The sequence below is a fragment of the Typopeltis vanoorti genome, chromosome 2, assembly GCF_054136105.1.
Source record: "Typopeltis vanoorti isolate ZY-2024b chromosome 2, IOZ_Tvanoo_1.0, whole genome shotgun sequence".
NCBI lineage: Eukaryota > Metazoa > Arthropoda > Arachnida > Uropygi > Thelyphonidae > Typopeltis > Typopeltis vanoorti.
Genome location: NC_143550.1, coordinates 56,517,508 through 56,541,362, shown reverse-complemented (window position 1 = coordinate 56,541,362; position 23,855 = coordinate 56,517,508). Strand labels below are relative to the sequence as shown.

The window sequence follows — 23,855 nt, the reverse complement described above, 5'->3', positions numbered from 1 at the left end:
GGGCATTCAGAGCATGGTGTGCAAGTGGGCGCTGCTGCTAGGGCACACACACACACACACACACACACACACACCCAGATCGTTACAGAGGTGCTTAGATAGAAATTGCATGTGGGTGGCAAAGACCGTAGCGCTGCCACTGCTCACAACATTGTACCATGCTTAGCACCAAGCAGTTCAAGAGCTTTTAAAGCAAACTGGCCTACTTCTCCTTCAGAGAAGGATAAGGCCTTATTTGTTTTCTGGAGGAGAATTTCAAGCAGCAATACATTTTTATTGGGTTGAGATTTTGGGAGTGTGCTGGCCACTCAATTCAGTTAATATCCTCGTTTTCCAGCTGTATCTCCACTGCTCATGTACAATGTGGGGTGGCACTGTAATCCATAAAAATGAATTCTTTGCACACAGCACCACAGAACAATCGAACATAACATTGAAGAACTTCATTGTAATATTGTTCACCAGTCATAGTCCGTTTTTCCAGCACTTGTAGCTCAGTGTTTCCATTAAGATCCATAATGCCTCCTCACACCATTACCCCAGTACTGCTGTATCTATCCCTTTCAAGAACATTTGGGCATATAGGCCCACTTGTTGCAGACGTCTTGTCACACATTGTCAAAATATCTGTGTACCTGTGCTTGAATGGAGCCAACTTTGTGACCTGCCATGGTGTGTTGATTATGTTTTACATTATAACCAGAAATCTGTCTTCATGCTCCATGGTAGAGTAAGGGCGACTTCTTAGTGAATGTCTGGAACACATTTCATTGGTCTGAAATGCTGCCCAGCGATTGGATGTGATACTACATCCAAACTTTCTGGCAATATCAGTAACTCTGTTGCCTTCTTCAAGCTTTCCATAATTCTTCCCTGCATCAAATTATCTAAATGACGCCTTCAAGACATTAAAAGACATCCAAGTTTGCAATTTTATTCCCTCATGAAAAGAGCTTCCTTCAAACACAATTTGCTTAGCACAACTTTTTGCCTTTTATTCTAATAAGTGCTACCATGTGACCCCCTTTGCACACGATTTGAAAATTTGAGTGTGTACTTGCTTTCTACTTGAAATTGTCAGTTATACAAATTGCCACAAGCTGATTCATATGAATTTTGCAGTTGTAATCTTCAAAAATAGTGTTTCTTCCTTAGGTTTTGAATACCATCGTCATGTAGTTACGTAATACTGAATTTCTTTTAGCATAATATTGTACCTATAAGTCTTTGGTCAGGACTTTTCAGTAGTTTTTTATAGAATGTTTGCTATAGTGAGTCCTCCATACATTGCACTGTATTATCAAATGCTTCTTCTCCCCTAAATGTACAAGATAATGTGCAATTTGAATAACAAAAGTTTCAGGATGTAACTTGAACATCACATAATATTTTTACAGCTGTAAAGTTGGATAAATCCTTCAAAATATTAAATTCAATTTGATTTCACATAATCATTGAAAAACTCATGAAAACATATCCATTAAACTTGCTGACAAATTATATTCTTGTTTAATATTTTATCCAGGTGTAAGCAAACAAAGTGTACACATGAAATATTTTCACAACCAAGCTTCTTGTATATAGATATTGTTTAATTCACATCAGTTGCTTTAGTATCCAATTATGTGAAGGATCACTACCTACACCAGTTTTGACCTTTATTGAGGTCTCTGCAGTGGGAACTAGACCAAAGATGAATTAATGTAAAAGTCGTATTTTCTATGTACAAGTAGCAAAAGGTTTATCCACTTGGATTAAAGGATTAAACAATAATATAATTTCTTGGCAAGTTTCATTTAGTGAAAAAACTTTCTTCAGCAAGGTGTTTATTTTGATTTTTTCCTACATTTTTTATTTATAATTGATATGTAGCAGCTTAACATTCTCCAATGTTAAATTGCTACATTTTAGTTTTTTAGACTTTGGCTGGTTAGAATATGCTCTTGCTGCATTTAATTTGGAGTTAAAATTAGATTGCCCATATGGATGAATTTTTATTAGCTTATGGTATGCTTAAATATGCAGTTTTTAATTGAGTTATCTTTATTGTATCTCTGTGTCTAGGAACTTTGAACTGGTAGCTGCTCTTGCACTGTCAGTGCAACAGGTCATGTTTTATGGAGTCAAGGAAGAATTACATTAAGTTATTGAAGTCCTTCTTCTAAATTATTGTTATATATATATATATATATACATACACACACACAGTGAATTCCAGTTAATTAGGCCACATCGGGACCAGAATACTTTGTCCCAATTAAGTGGCTGCCCCAGTTATGAAAAATTCTATGGAAAAAAGTTAAAATGTTTAAAAATAGACAAACTTTCAGTATACCTTTGTTAACCATGTTTCAAGATATCAACATAAACGTACATATATGCCAGTATCCCTAAAAAGGTTAATTATACGTAGGTATCTGTCAAAGAAGCATATTTTCCCTAACATTTATTTTGGAGAAATTTATCAAGTATACCCTGACATGTTCCCTTTCTAGACTGCATCTGAACAAAATCAGCATGTATCTATTTCAGATAAAGGTTGCCTTCTTGCATAGTGTCGTAATTCAGCAGTAAATTTCCTAGTTTCCTGGTTAGTCACTTGCTCATGTTCAGGTGTGTTATTCTCATTACTTTCCTTGTCTTCTGGAATCTTTAGGTGTTTTATTGCAATTTGTTCAACAATTGCATCCTCACAATCTTCATTTTCATTGTAACATTGAAGGCTGTTGTCAGTGCATAAAAACTCTTCATAGTTTTTGATGTATTGCAGTTCCAAAATGATTTTCATTATCAGTCATATCTGGCATTTCCTGGTCTAAATTCTCAAAATCACAATGAGCAAAGCAGTTTTGAATTGTTTTGCAGTTTATTTTTTCTCGCCAACTATCTACAGCAAATTGTACTGCCTGTAAAATGGCAACCTTCACACTGATTTCTTTGGCTGTTGAAGATGACATCAGTAGATTTTCTTCAATTGTTTCAAGGATGTAGTGTATCAACCTTCTGCAATATGTCTTCAAATTTTTTATGATTCTCATGCCCAGTGGCTGTACCAGGGACATGGTGTTAGCAAGAAGAAATTCAAGCTGAATGTGTTTCAAACAGTCTGAGGGTGTGCTGCACAGTTGTCCAGAAGCAGAATTTTTCTTGAATTTCATTGAAGTTCTGCATCCCAACTCATCAGCCATTCCTGAAAAATAACAGAAGTCATCCATGCATTCTTGTTGGCATAATACAGAATTGGCAAACTGCCTATTCTAAGTCCTTTAATGCATCGAGACTTGGCACTTTTTTCCCAATAACCAACAGCTTCCATTTGTCACTTCCCGACATGTTACAGCAGCACAACACAGTAACGCAATCCGTTGCTTTTTTTTTGAACCTGACAGCGCTGAAATTTATAGCTCAGGGAACCATCTGGTGTGGCATGGTGAAACAGACCTGTTTTATCAGCATCATAGATTTCATCAGGACTAAACTTCTGCAGCAATTCAGGTAGTTTAGTTGATTTCCACCATTCAGTGTTTGCAGTATCAGCACTGTCCTTCTCACCGTTGTGCCTTTTTAAATTTTATTTCATGTCTGGTTTTCCATTGCAATAACCAACCATCTGTAGCTTTAAAGGCTCACATAGCCCTGCTTTCTAGCTAACTCTTCTGATTTGTGTTTTAACATTTGACCATTAACTTGCACGTTTTGTCAGGTTACAGTAGAGAACCATTGATTGAGAGCCTCCTCAACGTCTGGATCCTTGCCTTCTCACTTCCGTTTTTGGGATTTTCCCTGTTGTTCATTGCATGAGGCCCATTTTTCTCATAATTTGTCCTGCTAGCCTAACAAATGTGTGATGTAGATTTTGGAACACGGGTTATCTCTGCCAGCTGACGACTGGTGTTAGATGGTTGGCTTTTTATTTTGTGAAGTAAGGCAATTTTATCTGCTGACGTTAGATCTTTCCTTGGTATCTTGACAGGGCCTTATAAAAACAGAAAAAAAATTAAATCGCTACACAATTTGTTACACTTTTTACTAAATTTACTAAAAAAATTAACACACACCTTTTTTCTAAAGGTGTGTGTTAAAATACTCACATCCTCTCTACTCTGTATTCTGGTACTGACTGACAGCAACGGTCTCTATACAACTCACTGTTAAAACTGTTAAAACATACTGTACAAGACGTAGGTGTTCAACCTATAGATGCTAATACCATGGGTGATTAGCATCTACATCTACAGCCACTGTCCCAATAAAGTGGCAAGGTGGCCCCAATTAAGCGAAGCAACTTTGGGTTATAGTCTCGATTTGTTTCTGTTCTTCAATATTTGTCCCAAATAAATGCCTATCCTAATTAACTGGAATTTACTGTGTGTGTAATATATACAGGGTGGTTCAAAATTCCACATACAAACTTTGAGGGAGGTAGAGAACATTAAAATCAACCATATTCACATAGGAAAGCATGACCAGAAACGTCACCCAAAAGTGATAGGTGGCGCTGTTTGCCAGTGCTCCAGGTGAGCAATTGGGGCTTCCTCATTGAAGCTTTTGACGTTGTACGAAGAACATGCATCGTTCTTCGTACATTACAAATGCTGAGATGGCAGATATGCACCTCGTTTACCATATTATGTATCCAACTACTATTGAACTGTTCAGTTACGCCTAATAAAGTTTTTTACACCTAATAAAGTTTTACGCCTAATAAAGTTTTTTTCTTACTGCCTTGTGTTATTTCTGTATCTTTGTGTCCCTGTTAGAACCTTCCAGTGGTGTTTCCAGTCATGCTTTCCTATGTGAATATAGTTGATTTTGATGTTCTCTACCTCCCCTCAAAGTTTGTACGTGGAATTTTGAACCACCCTGTATATATCCATCTTTCCACTTTTCTGTTTTCAGATCTCTTATTATTAGTGTTATTTGTGAATTGGAGTAAACAGAACTTTACTTTATTCCCTCTACTGCTCTTCTTCTTCTCCTCTCACATGCCTTCATAAACAAGTTTCTCCTTTCTAAGCTCTTTAATCACCCATGGTACTAACATATTATAGGTTGAACACCTACGTCTTGTACAGTATGTTTTGACAGTACTAACTTTGAGAAAGTGAAACTATAAAACTAAAAGTATAATTTATTACAGTGTCTGTGTATCACAGTTGGAAGAATAATGGGACACAGTGCCCTTCAATTAGAAAAAACCTGAGTTCGATTTTTCTTATGATGAGAAGAACCTTTATTTAGGCTTTTTTAAACGAAGGTGAATTAACTGATCTCATATGTTAGCAGCATGTTTTTTCTCCCAGAAACTTGGATTTTTATCTTGCATGCAGTCAAATCAGCCAGAGTGCACATGCAATTTACAAATAAAAAATAAATACAGTTAGTAGCTGTAGTCGAATGTTATGTGTAGATTGAGGATAAAGTAGTGAAGATGGTTATGTGGAATGGAGTGCCCTCCCACAATGAGTCTTTGAACTCCTTGGAGGTGTCACACATAAGAATAATATTTAAAAAGGAGTAATCTCCCTTTATTTGGATTTCTTTCTTCCTTCTCTTGTTCTCCAAATAAAAAGTTTGTCCTTACTGATATCTAGATGCTGTTTTAAAGCTAGGTTCAAATGACTGGTGTAACCAGTTATCAATTTATTACAATTACTTAACAATGTTCTAGGCCAGTGCCTAGAACATTGTTAAATTAGGGTGTTTTCAAAATCTATCCTACAACTTTATATATGCCTTTGTTTTGAAAAATTCATAAGGTTCTGTTTTCAGATTGGATCTTATAAAGTTGTCAGCTTTTTTTATATCAAGGTATATCACATGGTGCAATTATTTCTATCTATTCTTCATTTTTGCTTATTTCATTGCTTACTGTTAACTCATGAAGACTACTTCTTCGTCTGGTGTGAGACCACTACCTACTTATTGGAGATCTGAAGTGACTTGAAAAAGTTCCATGTTTGGTCTCTAGAAGCAAAGTTTCCAGACTGTGTAAAAAAATTACCAAAAAACTATAAGAAATCAATAAGGGGGGGGGGGGAATCCTTAGTCTGCCCATGGTATGAATGTACTAGGTTTACAAATAAACCTTTCATGGTTGGGATCTGCATGGGAGAACCTGCAACCTTTCAACTTTGAATTCATAAAATTGCATTTATAGAATATTCTTTGAAATAACAAAAAAAAACAATGGAAGGGGAAAGAGTTACCAGTATGTTCACTTTTGTTGTTATAAACAACACATGGAAGTAATGCATATATATATATGTATATATATATATATATGTATATATGTAGAAAGTTTTTACCTTGGGTATAATATATGTTAAAGATACCAAGCTATTTTAAACCTGGTTTTTACTGCATTTCCCAAGTAAGCAAACAGATAAATAAGTCAAGTTTGTGCCTGCACGTAATGCGAGTCTAGGTGACCAGCAAAGTAGCGCAAGTCTAAGGCAACTCGTGGTAAAGGTGAAATAAGCTCTGATCACTATTCTTAATATTTACCCTTAATGCAAAGCCCATCTCCTTGAGGAGATGTATGTGGGTCACTTAGACTTGCATTACGTGCAGGTGCAAACTTCACTTATTTGTCTGTTTGCTTACTTGGGAAATGGAGTAAAAACCAGGTTTAAAATAGCTTGGTATCTTTAACATATATATATATATATATATATATATATATATATATATATATATATATATATATATATATATATATATATATATATATATATATATATATATATATATATATATATTGTACTATTGTCGTTTATACTAGATCTGTTGATGTAATTTTATCATGTCTCTGTCATTTTTTGTATAATTCTTTGCCTGTGATACCTGAAGAAGTTGAATCATTCAACGAAACTAGTTGTATCTTAATATTAAACCTTGTTGTTTTTCCATTCTCAGTATATAGTCATTTAAACTAATTTAAATAGTTTAAACCATTTAAACTATATATATATATATATATATATATATATATATATATATATATAGAGTTTAAAAGACTGTAAATTATCAGCTTTGGACTAAATAAATCAAAATTATGGGAATTTGTCTGCAGTTTGTTTACTCCTTGGTTTCCCATGTCAGAAGAGCAGACTGTTAGATAACATCTCTGATTTCCACTTTGCAAAAAAAAAAAAAAAAAACATTATGAACTGCCAGCTTAGAGATTGTGAATTACCGTATTTGCCGACATATAGGGCGCACCCCCTTTTTTGTACACATTTTTTAGGTAAAAACTTTATCACTGAATATTATAATGAATTTACAGTATTTCAAATATAAAGGAATAAGTAGGTCTGCTTTCAACAAATACCTAATCTAACTAGGAAATAATACCCACCTTTTAATCGTCAAAACCTAGAAATTCATCTCCAGAGCTAAACGAAGAGACACTTGAAACCTCTTCTAAATCAGAATCTGAGTCCTCACACAACAAATTGTCATCTGTGCCATCCAATGCATTACTAATTCCACACTTAAATGATTTAACCACTGTCTCAGTTTTCGCAGCATCCCATGAAGCTTTGACCCACTCACAAACTTGCAAAATGCTAGGCCTCTTCCTTCTTCCTGATGGCGTAATCTCAAAATCTGAAGACTGCATCTAGCTGTTCTACTCCTTCATAAACCCCTTAAATGGTTTATTAATACAGACATCTAAAGGTTGAAGCTGACTAGTTAGACCTCCTGGAATTACAGTTGAGTTTTTAATTCCTTGAGTTTATTTATAACATCATCTGTTCTGTGAGAACGAAACTGATCCCATACTAGCATGGCAGGCTTCTTCAATAGTCCACCAGGGTGCCTAGACCAAATTTTATCTATCCATAACTTCATTCCTCCTCCATCCATCCAGCCTTTTGCGTGAACATGTACAAACACTCCTTTAAGCAGGTTTTCTTTGAGTAGCCTCTTCCTTATTTTTCAATAGCGGCAGCAATTTTGCCCCATCAGCACAGCAGGATAAAACAACTGTGTAGTGAGTTTTTTCATGCCCTGAAGTTTTAATAGTAACACTTTTAGTGCCCTTAGAATCTACAGTTTTGTTTGAGGGCACATCAAAAGTCAGCGGAACCTCGTCCATGTTTCCTATTTGCGCAAGTTCAAAATTTTCTCGTTTCCTTGTGTTAATGACGAATCGATGAAATTCAATAATTTTTTCTTCGTATTCAGCTGGCATCTTTTGTGATATTTTTGTTTTAGTCCGCATACATAGCTGATTTCTCTTCATGAATCTTGAACATCATGATGTTGATCCAGTAAAGTTGGTGATCCCTCTGTTAGTGGCCATCGCTTTTGCTTGATGAATAATCATTTTTGTAGACACTGAAAGTTCCACTTTTCTCTGGTCTAAAATCTAAGTATTCAGTTCTGACTCAAGCTGGCCATTTTGCAGTTCCACTTTGAGGTTATGTTTACTGTGAGTTGCTTTTTTTAAATCCTCTTCCTGATTCTGCCAAGTTCTTATCATTTTCTCAGTTGGGGGGGGGGGGGTCCAAAATGCCTCTCTGCAGCCCTGTTTCCATGTTCTTTAGCATACGCAATCACATGTAGCTTATATACAATATTGTAACTGTAGCTTATATACAATATTGTAACAATGCCGACGTTTTTCAGCCATTATTTGCCAAGAAATTTAGAGAAAATTTAACGGCAGAAATTTATCAGGTTAACGACTGCGACAACAATTGGAAAGTTTAAACGAACAGGACACAGCTGTGATCGTCGATGACAGTGTATGCGCATCTACGTAAAAGGTCTTCAGGGGGGTCCGTGGCAATTTTCCACTGTGCATCATTAATGCATAGAATAAAATTCAATGTATCCATGAAGTTCGAGATTGTAAAACGTTCCTATGGTTTCAGTGAATAAAGTAAAGACATCTGCAGGCTGTGTGATATGTTTCTCAAACAGTGCAATTAGAGACAACTGGGATAAAAACGGCAGTAACTAATGAATCGCATGTCTCCCTCCCACAGAAAATGCTGTATGACTCGAGCAAAACCATATGTTGCCAGTGCAACATATGGTTTTGTTTGAGTGAACGTGTAAAACGAAGAAATATATAGTGAATGTGTTTCAGATATTATATAAGGAATTCGGTTGAAGAGAATTAGCATTTCAACTCAACTGTCGGCTTGTCTTTGTCATTTAGTAGCATGATCTTTTGTTAATACCGCACCAATCATATGTTTGATTTGAGTCAGATGTCTGAAGTTTGAGAAACACTGCTCTACATAACTGGAATGCTCACACACTGCAAGGAAGCAATAAAGAAATCACGTAACTCGGAACAGAGAAAATTTCCAGAAATGAAAGTAATAAAAAACTGACTATTGGCGTATAAGACGCACCATGTTTTTCAGACCTATTTTTAGAGGAAAAAATTTCGTCTTATACACCAGCAAATACGGTACTTTTTATTATTTGTCATGTAATTATTGATCCTACTCTGCATAGCTACATTGCACTCAATGGCAATAAAATCTTGCAACATTAGCATTCCCACAACTTGCTAGCAATTCAGATACACCAATCACATTTATAAATGACTAGGAAAATTAAACTTACAATAATAATGCTTTTTATGGCTCTGCAATATTTTTATCATGCCTCACTGCATTAAAAGAGTGGTAATTCACTCCTTTTCTTAGCACTTTTAAACATTCAGCAACATATATTGGGTTGGCAGATAAGTTCGTTCGGTTTTTCAGAGTGGAATGAAACACATTTTATTTAATATATATAATGCATACTAGTCAGTTATATATTGACTCTCTTTATCAATGACCTCTTGCCATCTGTCCACCAACTTCATTATGCTGCTTTCATAAAACTCTTGAGGTTTACTGGCAAAAAATTGATCCAGGTGTTTTTTGACAGCCTCCTCAAAGCGAAGGTTTTCCCGTTCAGAGAATGCTGCAACTATCAGAATAAGTGGTAATCGGAAGGTGCCAGGTGCGGTGAATACAGAGAATGTGGCAACAAAATGTAACAACCCAGAGTAACAATTTCCTCCGGGTTGTTAACGATGTGTGGGGTCGGCGTTGTCGTGGTGAAAGACAACTCCTTTCCGATTGCCAATTCAGGACATTTTGTGCTAATTGCACGGGCCAGTCGCATTAACTGTGAGCAATAGACAGTTGAATCAGTTATTCTCTCTGACGATAACACCTCATAGTGGACAACACCTTATGATCCCACCACACAGAGAGCATGATCTTCTTTGGGTGCAATCCCGCTTTCAAGGTTGTTTGCGGCGATTCGCTCTTGTGCCCCCATGATCTTTTACGTACCATGTTATCGTACATGACCCTTTCATCTTCCGTAATCATCCGCTTCAAAAATGGGTCGTTTTCTTGGCGGCATCGCAGCAAATCACACATGGATATGCAAGCAGTCATATTGGCCTCAATCAATTCATGCAGCACCCAAACATTGAGTTTTGAAACATATCCCAGCTTGTGCAAATGGTTTTCAATGCTTGTATGGGATATGTTCAGTACTACAGCAATTTCCCATGCTGGTTGTGACGGGTTTTTGTCGATGACCTTCACAACACTCGAATCAACCTCGGTCGGGTGACCAGCGTGAGGTGTATTACTGACGTTGAAATCTCCAGAACGGAATTTGGCAAATCACTTTTGGCATATGCGTTTTGTTAAGGCATCATCCCCATATATGCTGCATATTTTTTTATGGTCCTCTGCAGCTCGTTTGCCTTTTTTGAAATAAAAAAGCAAAATCTGCAGGTAATGTACATTATTTCCTTCCATTTTTAATTAGATGTTACACACACACAACTGAAGTAAGCTGAATGAAAATTCACTGAAAGGTTATGTGAAATGTCGCCTTTCAACTGCACAATAGCGCAACAATAGCAACAGGCAAAGCGGCATAAACTTGTACTAACGCATAAACCAAACGAACTTATTTGCCAACCCAATAGAATTATTTGCTTTTGCATTAACTGAATGAAACATACTAACAGGTGCTTAAATAAGACATAAATAAAAGTTATGTATCATTCAAATCATATAAATCTAGACTAGTGATAATAAACATAACAATAAAATATAATAAAGATGAAATGACTTGAGTATTAATATAATCTAAGAGGAAATACGACTAGGTGGACAGTGTGCATAGTCTTGCCATAATGTTGCAATTTCTGCACACCCCTGTGCCACCCACAGAATTTGACAAGCCTGGTTCCATTAGTAACACTGTGCGCAGCCATCATTTGCGTGTTTATCAGTAGAGAGAGAGAGTTTCTAGCTGTATGTGTTAACGTGCAGTGGGGAGATTGTGAGAACCATGTAGCTGTAATAGCACTTCACAAGGTTGGAATGTAGCCACCTATTATTTTCAACATGCTAAAAACACTTGGGATCATTAGGATGTTTATGTATCAGACTATTAACCGCTATAACGATTACAGAAGACGTATATGACCACCAAAGAACAGGTCAACCTTGCTGCATTAGGATGCAATAGCTTGTTAAGGCATGCCTCCACCATAATCCTGTGAGAACACAGAAAGTGATGTTGTGAGAGATTAACATTTTGCAGAGAATGATATCACATGTACTAACTGATGACCTGAAGGTGAGAACCTATTGTCATTCTACCAGACATTTCCTAACACCACAGCTGATGTGGCAGAAGAGTCAAAAGTGTATATATCAAAGTGTATCAAGACACTTCTGGAACCTGTGATATGCCCATGAACAACACCTTGTTTCACAGTAAACAGTGGACCTTCCAACAGGACAGCTTCTACACACAAAGCGAGGACCACACAGTAGTGGTTGAAGGTGAATGTGCCTGACCGATCTGAATCTGCTGGACTTCAAATTGTGATCAAAGTTTGAGAGAGTAGCCTGCAAAAAACAACACCCCAACATCGCCAATCTGAAGATGGATCCGTAGGATATTGTGCGTGCCGCCATTGATATGTGGCCGCACTGACTTTGGGCATTCATGAAGTCAAAGGGTGACATTTTGAACATTGAGTGCTACTATATGCAAGTTATACATGTGGTTTGTGCTGAAAGCTGTAAATGATTTACTGATAGATTAAAGGTTTATACATTGTTCAAGTTGTATATTTATTGCTAATTAGGTACATGAAATTAAGACGTTAGTATCACAGTGGTTCATCCTATGTTGAAGCTTTTGTTAATGATAACGGGAAAAATAATGGATTGATAAAATTAAAGGACCAACCTTTTTTGTGCAAACAGGATGAATATATTAGGTGATCATTTTCTTAATGCATACTGACAAAATATTATTATTATTATTACGAGCGACTCCAAGGAGTCCTTAGTCTCATCAAGGGAGGACCTAGACATCATGTCCATCACAACTATTCGACATTCACACAGTATCTATCATACTTTGACTTGAACTCATTCACTGTTATAGCACCCACAACAGACTCTGGCAGCTTATTCCACTCGTTGACCACTCTAAAAGTAAAAAACCCAGCTCTAACACCCTTACTAACCACACTCTTGCCCAGCTTCCATGGATGTCCCCTAGTCCTCCCGCCACCAGTTCTGTTCTCAAAAATATCCTCTGAATTAATCCTATAGAAACCCTTCAGTAATTTGATTGTCTCAATCATATTTCCCCTTTTCCGCCTAACAACCAATTTCTGCAACCCACAAATATTCAACCTGTTTTCATAAGGTTCATTCCATAGACCTGCTGTCATCGTGGTCACTCACCTCTAGATCCTCTTAACCTCCTCCCCATCAAGAAGGAACCAAGGTGACCAAATCTGGGCACAGTAGTCAAGATGAGGTCTTATCAAGACTCGGTATAGAGGTACAATAACTTGCTTATCTCTGCTCGTCAAAGTATTCTTCAGCATCCAAGTGATTTGATGAGCTGATTTAGCCACTTTTGCGATGTGCCCCCCTAAACTTCAACTCCCTATCCACCAACACTCCCAAGTCCCTGGCCTCATCAATCCTGGAGTACAGTTCCACCAATGTGATATACTGCTGCTAATCTTTTCACCCCAAAATGCATAACCTTACATTTTGTCACATTAAATTGACATCCATTCTCCTTAGCCGAGACCTCCAATCTATCCAAATCATCCTGCAAAAATTTGACAACTTCTGCACTCACTATTGCCCTACCCAACTTAGCATCATCAGCAAACAAATGTACCGTTCCTCTCAGATCCTTCCCTATATTGTTAATGAACATATTAAACAGCAGTGGTCCAAGAACAGAACCCCTGCGGCACATCACTAGTTGCAAGCCGTCTTTTAGACTCAACTCCTGAATAAACCACTCTCTGGTATCTCTCCATCAACCACCCTCCTATCCATCTCACCAACCCTATATCCATCCCCATATGTTGCAGTTTACAGATTAGACTTTCATGTGGTATCCTGTCAAAGGCCTTAGCCAGTCAGGTCCAGCAGTATCACTGCTGGACCTGACTGGACCCCCTCTTTCCACCCCTTTGGGGCTAAACCAGACCCGAGACTCAGATTAAACAATAAGGTCAAGGGCACTGACAATTCTTTAGCCGCTTCACATAAGACCCATGCTGATATACCATCCAATCCCACAGATATATTCACATTAAGGTTCTGTAATAAACTGTTCATCTCTACTTCATTCACCACAATTCCCATAATGGTTCCTTCATTCCTTCAACGTCACCACCTGGATGATTTACTCTTGCAAAGTGCTCACTCAGTAATTCCACTATGTCGACTGATTCAGTGACCTCCCTACCATCGGCATTCCTTAAAATCATTCTGCCCTGTACAGTTTTTCTTTTACTAGCAGCATGTTGAAAGAACTATTTGGGATTCTCTTTAGCTTGCATGGCTAATTTCCTTTCATAATCCGTTTTTGCTTTTCTCACCACACTCGTTACCCTTCTGGCCTGTGCTTTATACCGTTCGTGTGCCTGCAGGTCACCTTTCTCCTTAAATTCCTTCCACAGTTTTTTCTTTTTTGCAACTCAAGTTTAATGGTGTTATTCATCCATTTAACCCCTACTTGATTTACTATTCGGACTCTAGGTATACAGTCAGCCATAAGCTCCTGCAAATGCTCCTTGACCACTTCCCATGCCCTATCAACATCCAGCCCTTGCAATTTTACATGCCATAGCACTGAACCAAGCAATCTCCTAATCTTGTCATACTTGCTAGCACACTAATTCTACATGTCTTAATCGAAAATTTCACACATTTATCCACCTCACAGGTGGCTAAACGTGTGAAATTTGATCACCTTATGATCACTCTCACCAATAGGTGGCAACATGGTCATATTCATTTACAGTCAAATTCTCAGATGCTATTACTAGGTCAAGCACTCTCAAACCCCTTGTATCCCTCAGTAACTGAATAAAATCCAGTTCCTTCCTCACATGTGTCCTCTCCTCCTTTCAATCAATGTTAGCATAGTTGAAATCCCCCATAATAATTATACTCCTGTCACTCATTTAATCAATTTGCCTATGCATACTATCTCCACCATCTATTCCATCACCTGGTCTATAGCAGTACCCAATGTACATTTTGTTCCGTTAGTCTCAATCTCACACCCAATAGCCTCAAATGAGCTCTTTTCACTATCCTGCAATACAACTTTTATTCTCCTTGGTTGCAGTTCATCAGCTATCATCAATAACACTCCCCCCCCCCCCATTTTATTCTCTCTGTCCCTCCTGAACACACTATACCCTACACATTCTATCCCACTAACTATATCATCTTCTGTCAGCCATGTTTCACTAATGCCAATAACCTGTGGCCAGGAAGAGCCAACCAAGGTCAAAAATTCTTCCTTCTTGTTCCTAATACTCCTGGCATTAGTATACATGAAATGCAGAGGTCCATTTGTCCCACCCCTATCTTGATGCGTTATACTAACTATCCCATTCTGATTTCTTCTCCTTCGTACTAGCTCAGGCCCATTATAAACATTCTTACACTCAAAGAGTGTAAGAATGTTTATAATGTGCCTCACTGTTTATATAACTGCCTCACTGTTGTCTGCATATCCACTTCCTCCCCTCCTTAATAGTTCTAGTTTCTCTGATTTTGCACATCTACTCTCACTTCACTCAGCAACACTTTTTCCAGTCTTCGCACACCAAATCCATTCAAATGTAAGCTATCCATCTTGTAGAAATCCTTTCCCCCATCAAACTCACTCCACACCACACCGTCTGCATAACCTGCGCATAAAGTCATTTGCAATTATGGCCCTCCTCCTAAACTCTTCTCTGTCATACCGTGGCAACAGACTCACTATCCTAACTCTGTCACTCTTTTCTTTCGCTACCTCTAATAATTCCTTCACGTCCCCTCTCATATCAAATTTATCTCCTTTCAAATCATTTCTTTCAACCTCTGCTTCTGCACTCTAATACTCTCACTTACATCCTTAATTTTCGCACCCAGTAAGTACGATTTAGTCATACTCACATCATAAAACATCAAAAGGATCCTATCTTCCTTTTCCCAGCATGCTATAAGAAGTTTACCAGAATTCACAGGAGTGATATAGTGTAGTATTGATGCACCTTAGACTGCACTAAGGTTTCATTGTGTATTTTTGTTATAATAAATATTTTTTCATTTTGAATTTTTCTTATACAAAAAAAAAATAAATAGAATATATTTAAAGTTTACTTTTTTTCTTTTTCTTTTTTTCAGAATTTGGATGCCAGTGTATATTTCTTAATTGGAGCACTTTCCAAAAGCATATCTACAATCCTGACTTATCCATTACAGTTAGTACAGTCTAAACTAAGAGTAAGTACACAATGATATCATATCTGCTTTTGTTGAACAAAGTAATATGGATCTGAGTGGAATGGGCACTTAACATTTATTTTAACACAATTTTTTGAAGGCAGTCCCATCCAAGTGTTACACACTTGGATGAGACTCTCCTATTCATTTAGTAAAGTACCCCAATTATGTTAAAATATAAATAAATGCTGGTATGCAATTATAATTTGATAACTGGAAATCGTATATTTTTAGAAAATACTGTTAAAAAAGGCTGTTTCAAAGGATAAGAAAACAAGAACAGATGGAGAGGAAGAATAGTTAGTTTACAACTATATTGTAAATGGGTATAGTCTAGTTATCTAGTTATCAGTTCTGTTTTAATAGGATTGAAGGAAATTAATTATAGATTAAACACCACATTCTTCCAACAGTCTAAGGAAGATGGCTCTTCTGTGAATAAAACCAAGACCATTACATATGGCTTTGGTATTTGTAGAAGAGGCATGCGATAAAAATTGAGCACCATTATGATGGGGGGGGGAATCTTGGATTAACCTGATTGCTCCTAAGAAAGTTTAAGGAAGCTGCCTTCAATGTGAGAGGAAGAACTGTATCTGTGGTTAAATATTTGTATAGAGAAAATATGTAATCATAAAATCATGCCTAGAAATAAAGAGCAAGGGGAATGGGGGATTGAGAGGGAACCAAGTTTTTTTTTGTCAAGGTAGCCATAATATGATAATCCTGTTGGAGCATATCCAGAAATGTATTAAATGCCTGATAAATCATCTGGATTTTAGCAAGTGACTGAAATATATTTTTTTATGGTTTTTCATATTTACATTCAAGCACCTTTGATACACTGTTGACAGTGAACATAAGTCAGGCATTTAGTTCAGTCCAGCATTAATAAATAGCATACCATTCTAAATATTTTGATTAAGGATAAGACATAATCATGCTGTTTTAGATAAGAAAGATCTGGTTTAATAGTGCATATCATTTATTTTCTTGTTTTCCATCGTATTTTATAAATGTCTTAGTATTTTTAAATCTTACAAATAATTCATTATTTTCATATTAATTTAGAAATACACCTGAACTTCTTTAATATGCATTCTAATTTCTGTCAGTCACTATGATCCAGTGGTTGAGTTAAATGAATAAGCTCTGAAAATGTGTTTGACAGTGATACTAGTCTACATCTTACAGATTGATTACAGATTCATTGATGTCAGTCCCTAAAATCATCATATGAGTGAATGCAGCTTCATATATATATGGTCACTAGTCATAACTGAAAAATTGTAATTATGTGAAACATAAAATTGTTGTAATGTGAAACACCATAAGGCAGGGTCTTAGTATATGCAAATAATTTGGTTCTTTTTTTTTTTCAGTTTGAAACTGTGGTACTTGGTGCATAGTCACCACATGTCTCCCTGACTGATTGATTCAGCTAGAGAAGCATGTGGCAAAATTATTTGCAAAGATAGACAGATTCAAACTTCATGGTGGACTCAATAAGTTAAAGATAGTCTTGGAAAAGAAGAAATCATATCAAAGGTTCCTGACAAATAAGATAGCCAATGCCAAGGTGTATCATAAGAGAAAGATTCAAGACAACTAAGCTGTTGGTAAGAACAGCTAAATAAAAATCATGGGAGCTTTTGGGAAAGTATGTAAAAGATAAATATTATGAAGGTGGCAGAATGTTTCAGAGGATATTGAAAAAGCTGATGAAATGAAGGAAAGAGTACTTTAAAAGGAATCTGAGATGATAAATATGACATAAAAACTGAAGTTAGTTGGAGTAATTACTTTAAAAGACTGTAAAAACAAGGAATGATGAAACAGTGGTAGAAAATATTCAAGAGGAATTCAAAGAATATGCAAAGTAGAAAAAGCCACCAGAAACCTGAAATATGGAAAACCAGCTAGAGTTGACCAGAAATGTTCAGTTGTGGTATAAAAGTTTTACACTCCATGTTTCTTATTGATACCCTAATCAGAAAATTGAATTCTAAATGATCCGAGTAGATCTATCATAGCACCCATCTATAAAAAGGGTTTGGTAAAAACAGTGTTTGGTAAGATTTATGACCTACTTGAGAAGATACTAAGGGAAAACTATGGAAGAGAAACTTTTTTTATGTGTCCACCCATAAAAGGTTATTAATAAATCTATAGTACATTTGTACTGTGGGTGGACTACGTTTTTTTTTTTTTTTTTTTTTTTTCATTTTTATCAACTTGATATATTTTTTTTGTAATTTTTTTAAATTTATTTTTACATAGTCCAGAAACCCTGCTCTTAGAGACCAAACATAGGAACTTTTTCAACCCACTTTAGGCCTTCAATAAGCAGGGGAGTGGTCTCCCACTAGGCGATGAAATTCATATCCCACCTATAATTCATCAGCTGCATTCAGACCAGATAGTTGTCAGGATCGCATTTTTACTTTAAGAAAAACAGGCAACAAATGATGGGAATATAACAGCATCTATTTGGAAAAGGCATGAAATTGTGCCAAGAGAAAAGTTGTTCAAAACCTTAGTTATATGTTGTAAGTAGAACATAATAAGTCCGCACAGTTAGCCGAGTGGTTACGTGCTCTGCAACCATATGCCTGGGAAAGGAGTGTCCTGCGTTCGATTCTCGTCGCTGACTTGAGGAGCTAAGGATCTTTCTCAGACATATCCAAGTTAGTGGGTGAGGACTACAGGGTTTTTTCTCCCCAATTTATCTGGGGTGTTTCCTCCTGCAAAGCAGGCAAACCAGTCTTAAAAACACAATGCTTCACAGACAATTACACATGATTGAGCATGGGGGTAACAACCCCACCTCGTAGTGAGTTATGAAACCCAAAAATGGGAGGCCAAGGCTCTACATGGGACTACAGTGCCAAAGAAGAAGTAGTATAACATAATACAATATATATAGCCTATACTAAAGTGTGTAAATCAGCTGTTAGAATCTGAGGTACAGAAAGATAGTTTAATGTAAACTCAGGTATGAGATAAGCGTGTACTTTATTTCCGCTGTTGTTTATCATCTATATACATCACAATAATTAAGAAGGAAAATGGTATTAAACCTGATATCCAAATTGGAGATGGTAATCTCAGCTGTTTACTCTATGCAGTTGATGTTATAATCTTAAATAAATGCAGTACATATCAACAGGATTCCTTAATTGTATAACTGCTATAATTAATTTGGCATGAAAATCACTAATAAAAAGGCAAAACTTTACTTGAAAATAGAGGAAAATGACAAATGCATTGTGAACTGGCACAAGTTTTAGTAAAAATGGCAAATTAAATTTGGAAATTGATAATTGGATAAACAAATCTGGTATGGTGGAGAGTCAGTTGAATAAATTTATATGGAACAAGTGAGAAATTAACTTACACACTAAACTAGCAACATACACTGTTTAAACCAATTTTAGCTTATGAATTGGAGTACTCAGTTATAGTAAAAATAAAAAAATTTAAAAAAGCTCATAAAAGAACAAGGCCAAATTAAGAGAAATTATGGGAATGAACAAATGGAATCAGTAGTAGAATCCCATTAAAAATAAGATATTAGGAATTCGTAAAGTGAATTAATAAATGTATGTTTTCCTCTTATCGTTAGTTATACCATTAAGCTTTATTATGGATGAAGATATTAGGAAGAATTCTACTTTGTTAGCATTCAAGAATGTTGAAGGAGAGGTCATGCTTTAGTAATTTGGTTACATTTTATAATCAGTTTTAAATATGGTGACTTGTATTGAACAGGGAAGATGCTTATACAGTGATTTATTTGGATTTCGCCAAAGCACTTGATCAAGTACCATGTAATAACTACCATTGAAATTGAGCATGATTGGAATAGAGTCATTTGGTAGGTTGGCTATAGGGATGGTTGACTGATAGTAGCCAGCAAACTGTGTATAGAGGTGCAGTGTCTTGAACTATATATATATATATATATATATATATATCAAATGATATATAGTTCACAGTGTGAAAGGAGATAATTAGTTGTTTGCTGATGGTGCTAAATTAGGAAGAGCAATGTCAGAAAGTTCTGATGTGTTGTTGTTGGGGATATTATTTCAGTGTTGCTAAGTGTAAAGTTATGCACTTTGGCCAGAGAAGATGGAATGAAGTTTACCATATCCGAGGAACTTTGCTTCAGGAGGTGAAGAAGGCAAGCGATCTGTGTATATTCTATTTTTCCCATATACCTAGCATTCTGAACAACATTTCTCTTGGCACCTTGTCATATGTTTTTGCCAGATCTACAAAACTTAAATATAGATCCTTGTTATACTACCATGATTTCTCAACTGTCTATCATAAAGTGAAAATGATCTTGACATCTATTCAGCTTGGATCTTGCTTCTTCTCCAAGTTTCTCTTTCACAATTTTTTGTAGCCCCAAAAAAGAACTCATCAAGTATGCCTGTGTAAATCTTAACCTGGCATGCTTGATAGAAAGATTTTTCTGTAATTCTCATTAGAGTTCTCATAACCCCCCATTTATTAAAAGGGAAATAAAAAGGTGCTATGAGAGCAGTATTTCAGTCCTTTCCAAAGTGCAGTGTAGGCACCGTAAAATTTTGTCAAGTTGAGCATTTCTGGTCAAATATCATCTACTCTAGCTGCTCTTTTTCTTTATAAATTTCATGATAGTAGGCATAAGCATTTTTTAAATCTCTAACATTTCTTTTGCACTCAAAATTTGAATCTTGTGACTTAAAAAACTCAATTGCTTTTTATATGTATTGAAAAGCTTTGTCAAGTACCTTGATGTGAAGGAACAAACAGAAGTTTCTGTTGTTAAATCTTCTTTTTCTTCACATTTTGCCATTTCAAGGAGGTCTTCATTTCTGATCTCTCCATTCGGTTCATGAAGCAAACCAGTGACATCATTTGTAGAAACCTCAAACTGCATTTGGTTAGCAATATTAATGATCTCTTCTGGTCCTAAATCCTTAAAATTATCAAACTTGAGAGTTCTGAATAGTAAACTGAATGTAGCAGTGCCGTATTGTATAGCTAGGCACGTAATTGGAAATGCCATATTTATGAATGTTTCACATCTATTTATTGCAATTAATGTTCATATTTTCAATTTTGTTAACGCTTGAAAAAAGAACTCATTAAAGTGGTAACTACCTGTAATTCTGCTTGATGGTCTTACTGAGAGTAGAATAATAACATGTCATCTGGTTTGAGAGATCGATACCTTTTGTCTCATTATAGCTGATCACAGCATCTTGTTATTGCAATTTCCACCCTATTCATATGATCACCTGCAATAACATACAGTGACGATCTCTGTAAGTTGCCAATGTAGTTACTGAACTTTTGTCAGTCCATTTCACAATTTTAATGCCTTTTGTTTTCCATGTTTGTGATTTCTTCCCTCTTCTGTTTCTTCATCAAAGCTTCTGCTGGAAGTCCAACTCTGTTGATTGTTCCACAGACAAATGTTCCTTTAGAGCCCTGATGTCCAACCAATAACTACTAGCTACATCTGGCAATAAAGGCCAAGGATTTGTGTCAAATTTGCACTTCTAGTATTGCAAATGTTCAGTTGTAAATATGAATAAAAAAAATTAAAACTCTGTGCAAAAAAAAATCTTCTTGAATGAATTTTTATTAAAGAATATTATTTTATTATTAAAAATTAAATTATGAATACGAATTACATCTCTTTCAAAGAACAGATAATTTAATATTTGATTACATGTGGCAAATGCATTTTATGCCAGATATTGTGGCCAATTTGATTTTAAAAAAAAAGTTGGATGTCACTGCTTTAGAGATAAGTTCCCCAGTCTGTGATGTTTTTAATCTTTTCCCAGAGCTATTTTATTCCATTAAACTTTCAACACAAGTTCTTCCCAGCAATCACAAGATCATTTTAATATTAATTATGTAAAATTTTCATTATACTATTTTTTTTTTATATGACCCCTTTCCCTTTCTACACAACAGTTTCATCCAAGATAAATCATCCTAACTGAAGGAAAATCCTAAACAAAGTGAAATCAGTTTCCTAAACTCATATAATAATTATTTGCAAACAAAATCCATCCTTTATCCAAGAAACCATTAAGCAATTTCATAGTGATAGAATGAACCTGGCCACTTACTATGTCATGTATACCTGCACACATGCAGATGTATGTGTGGCTGGCTGATAAACAGAGTTTGTAAACTTTGATACCATGTTTGGGTTTTGCTGGAAATATATTTCAAAAGGAGCACTTCTTGAATTTTATATAAACAATCACTAGTCTCCACAGCATTATTACAGAAATGCCAATATGCCAATTACAGAAATTCAGCAGTTGCAGAAGACTTTTTTTTTTGTACCATGAATTCCATAAGGTCATCAGATAAGGAATGCAGAGTGCACTGCAGATGGATTTTCTGCTTCAAGTAGTAAAATAAGCTCATCTTCTCTGCTGTATTCCTGAATTGTTGCTGCCATGTTACTTAATGGATCCCATTCATTTGTAGAAGCTGAATTCAAATTAAATCCATTGCTCTCTAATGTTTATTCATCATCAGATGAGGAACTGCTTTCTAAATATATGAGAGGGAAGTCTGGAAAATTCTGATAAACACCTAGAACAAAAATGATATTAAAGCAACTGATATAACCACAAGAAAGAACAAGGGTATAAGAACATAGGTTACCTTCATAACTCTGCTTCTAGTATGTTCTTTCTTATGGTTATATCAGTTGCTTTAATATCATTTTTGTTCTAGGTGTTTATCAGAACTTTCCACCCCCCCCCCCATAGACAATTGCAATCATCATTGGAATTCTACCTTCTTCGCGTGAGTGTTTTTTTTTTTTGTCAGCATCTCTATCTTTTCAGTCATGGATATTAGCATATTCTCCATGTGCTAATATTTTGTTGGATATCACTAGATGCAGCAGTCCTTTTCTTGTAAACCAGTAAAAATCCATCTATTCCTGAATAAAAATGAGTCCTAAGTCTGTTCTTTCTGAAGACTGGAATGAAAATGTCTCTATATACTGAAAAACATCCTTGTCCCAACAGATACCATGCTGCATATGCAAGAAAAACGAGTAGTTTTATTGTATCACTAAATACAATACAGAGACAGTCTGTATACTATATATATATATATAGTAATATTACTTCCAAGTCTCTTTGGAGTCCAAAGACTCATCACAGAAGGTTGCACACTCACAGGCCACAACAACTGTCCTACTTTGTGTTGAATATATTTAATGTTGGAGCACTCGCCATCCACTCTGGCAATGCATTCTACTCACTAACCACCCACCAAAGCAAAAATCTCTTTTCTTTACTTGCATAACCTTTGTTCAGTTTCTAGTAATAACCTCTCAGTCTTGCATCACCCATTATCCTATGCTATAATTCCCCTGTATCTGATAAGCTCCTCTCACCATCTTCCTATCTGCCAACCTCTGAAGACTACATTCCCTCAGTCTGTCCTTTACTGATGCATATTTAGGCTTACATAGCTGGTTTATACTCATAACATAGTAACTAAATACATTGTCCTAAGATCCTCTTTCAAATTTTTAGTTGCAGAAAATACATGGTAAAACCTGTTCATAACCCAGTTATTGGGTGTAGAAACCAACTAATTTATGTAAAGCAAATTTTCAAAAACAAATAGGTGTATGGGTGTGTGTGTGTACGTACGTATGTACACATACTTGAAATCAGTTCAAATTGCATTTAAGATTTTCTGTGTTATTGAGACATTTAGAAATACAATTTTTTTTTTACAATTTTAATGATTAGACCTGCTGTTTAATTATTTCTCTTTGTGCTATGTTTATTCCATCTATTCCTGAATAAAAATGAATCCTAAGTCTGTTCTTTCTGAAGACTGGAATGAAAATGTCTATATATAGTGAACATCCTCATCCCAACAGACACCATACTGCATATGCAAAGGAAAACGCTCATAAATTTTATTATGAGTCTTTATTACTCAAATATTACTCAATTATAGCATATTGAATAACAATAT

General features: G+C 35.8%; 1 protein-coding gene across 1 annotated transcript in view; it reads left to right on the top strand.

The window, feature by feature from the left end:
- PMP34 (Peroxisomal Membrane Protein 34) overlaps positions 1–23,855 on the top strand; it is a 178,530-nt gene that overhangs the window by 133,861 nt on the left and 20,814 nt on the right. The window contains exon 7 of the mRNA XM_090405144.1: positions 15,726–15,824. Within this exon, the coding sequence (XP_090261270.1) occupies positions 15,726–15,824 (99 nt within the window). The remainder of the gene's footprint in view (positions 1–15,725; positions 15,825–23,855) is intronic.